Raw genomic sequence first — 2,500 nt, 5'->3', positions numbered from 1 at the left:
TATTACTTCGTGTTTCGATAGGCCTGGAAGTAGGTATGGTCAGAAAGTTATCCTTATATAAATATGGCGATAACACGTATTTCTTTCAGATTATATGTGTCATATGTGAGTTAGAGACAAGAACTACGTTATACAGAACAAACTGAGGAAGAAGAAAAATGGAATAGCCCTTGATGAGTTCAAGTCAGAGTTTTACCCATAGATAGATAGATAGGACACCTCACCTGGATAAGGCACAGCACCCAATGAAAATATTTCCGTCAAAAGGATGCCAAAAGACCACACGTCGGATTTGATGGTGAACGTGTCTCTCAAAAAGGCTTCAGGAGCTGTCCACTTCACCGGGAATTTCAAATCTGTTGGTAAATCGTTTGCACCAGAGGATAATTTGCTTATAGAAAAATAGGTGGTTAAATGATATACATGTTTACGAATATTTTGTGTGTGTGTATGTGTGCACTCCAAGATGTCTATTTTAAAAACTGCTGTCTCTTACTGCTGGTAGGGTTATATACCCCTTCTATGATTCGCGCCAGCCCGAAATCCGATACTTTACAATGTAGTCCATCCCTCACTAAGACATTTCGTGCAGCCAAGTCTCGATGGATTAGTTGCAGTGACTCTAGGTACGCCATGGCATCAGCGATCTTCAACGAAAAAAAAAAAAAAGTTATTTGGGTTGAGGATCCTAGAACTGCAACAAGTCGTCATTATTGCATGTGTGGAGAGAGGGGGTGGGGGACCCCAAGAGGTCAATCGCTTCACCTGAGAAGAGATGTAAAGGAGGTCATTTATCTCCATCATGTTGGACTCGTCGCGCAGGTATTCGAGGAGGGAGCCCTGGTTCATGAACTCCGTGATGATGAGGATGGGTTCTTCGAGGGTGCAAACGGCATACAGGACCAGGATGTTCTTGTGTCGCAGGCCCTTCATGATCTTGGCTTCCTCGAGGAAGTCCTCGACCAGCATCGCCCCCTTCTTCATGGTCTTCACAGCCACGTCCGCCGTGTTTCTCCAAGAGCCTTTGGGAGGATAAGGTGAAGGATGAGAACCACGGAGGGATAGGCCTACAGTCTCTTCGGGAATTTGGGATTAACTTTTGAAGGCATCCTGTTGTTGTCATTAATGATCATGATTATTGGTCAAGATCATTATTTTGGTTATCATAATTATAATTAATATAATCATCATTATTACTATCGTTATCATTATCACTATCATTATCATGGTCATGAAAAAAACGTCATTATTATCTTTATCATCATCATGTACAGTGTCTAAGCTCATACTAACTTGAATGCATTAGAAATTTTACAAAACATAAAAATGGATAATCACCCAACACATGATATTGATCACAGATACACACAAATGATTCAAGACACATATAAAAAAAATATATATACATGAATATAATAGGAAAACTCCCTAGCAACCTCACACGAAACCCTGCCGGATCAAACTGAAAAAACACACAATGTGACTGAAAACCGCCACACAACGGACTCAATCATGGACTGATTGCAAATTGCAGGACTGCACGAAAAAAATACCCCGATAGAGATGGGAAACCGCCTGCTTATAACATCACACTTACTGTGTAACAAGTTAACAAATAAACTACGCACAATCTAAGGTTTTCCGGCGATCATGCAAGTACTGACTAGCCAACGATGGGTACATATCCAATAGAATATATCTAAGTATCAATCTCAAACTTACAAAAAAAGAAGAAGTAAATACTTGATTTTAAGAAGAAAAAAAAAACCCACATCACACACACTTGAACGGACATTCATATGTGTGTTCCGAAGTCGAAGGACAGACACTCACACAGCCAGACATCGCCGTAAGATCCTTGGCCCAGCTTCCGTTTCCACTCCAAGCTATCCCTCGGCACCTCCCAGTTGTCGACGCATCCCCAGGAGATGTCCGTCAGCTGCGGCTCGAACCTGATGCAGGGTGTTTTCAGGAGCATGGACAGTTCGGTGCCGTTGCCCTGCATGTAGTCGTCGATCAAGTCGTTGAGTGTGGTGAAGTACTTTTTTTGGTTCACGGAAAAGCCTTCGTTGACCGACCCGTACACGCGGTAGTGCTTCACTTGTGGACGGTTCAGCGACATGTTGAAAACCTGCGACATAAATGAGCGTGTTTTAATCCTCATCATCATAACGATCGTTCTTAGGGTTATGATTCTTTCACCATTATGACTATCATCATTTCCATCATCAATGACCATCGTTGTTCGTGATCATCACTGCTATCATCTACAACAGTCCCTAACTACCTCGCCCTGCCTCACCCTGACGCTGATAGAGTGCCCATGGCTGGAGTCCGAGGCCCTTATCAAGTAGGATCCTGTGTCGTTGCAGCTGCTGAGTAGCAGTTGTTCCGCCTCCTGCCGGGAGATTCCTCCGAAGTACCAGCTACATGGGAGAAGGAGTCATTAAGTCCTATGTACGAATCGAGTCTTTATTTCGTATGTTGAGTAGGTCTTGTT

At 42.9% G+C, this 2,500-nt stretch overlaps 1 protein-coding gene across 2 annotated transcripts in view; it reads right to left on the bottom strand.

Moving 5' to 3' along the window:
* The window catches only part of LOC122258034 (tyrosine-protein kinase Fyn), a 19,829-nt gene that overhangs the window by 1,870 nt on the left and 15,459 nt on the right, over positions 1-2,500 (bottom strand). For both annotated transcript variants that reach the window (XM_043023718.2, XM_043023726.2), the window contains exons 5-10: positions 2,303-2,426; positions 1,834-2,131; positions 766-1,022; positions 497-647; positions 225-356; positions 1-23 (exon numbers count right to left, since the gene is read on the bottom strand). The exon at positions 1-23 is cut by the window's left edge and continues 1,870 nt beyond it. In XM_043023718.2, coding sequence (XP_042879652.2) covers positions 1-23; positions 225-356; positions 497-647; positions 766-1,022; positions 1,834-2,131; positions 2,303-2,426 — 985 coding nt within the window. The remainder of the gene's footprint in view (positions 24-224; positions 357-496; positions 648-765; positions 1,023-1,833; positions 2,132-2,302; positions 2,427-2,500) is intronic.

The sequence above is a fragment of the Penaeus japonicus genome, unplaced genomic scaffold (genome assembly GCF_977035675.1).
Source record: "Penaeus japonicus unplaced genomic scaffold, GWHDUDI00000001_assembly GWHDUDI00000022, whole genome shotgun sequence".
Lineage (NCBI taxonomy): Eukaryota > Metazoa > Arthropoda > Malacostraca > Decapoda > Penaeidae > Penaeus > Penaeus japonicus.
This window is presented reverse-complemented; position numbering and strand designations above follow the sequence as displayed.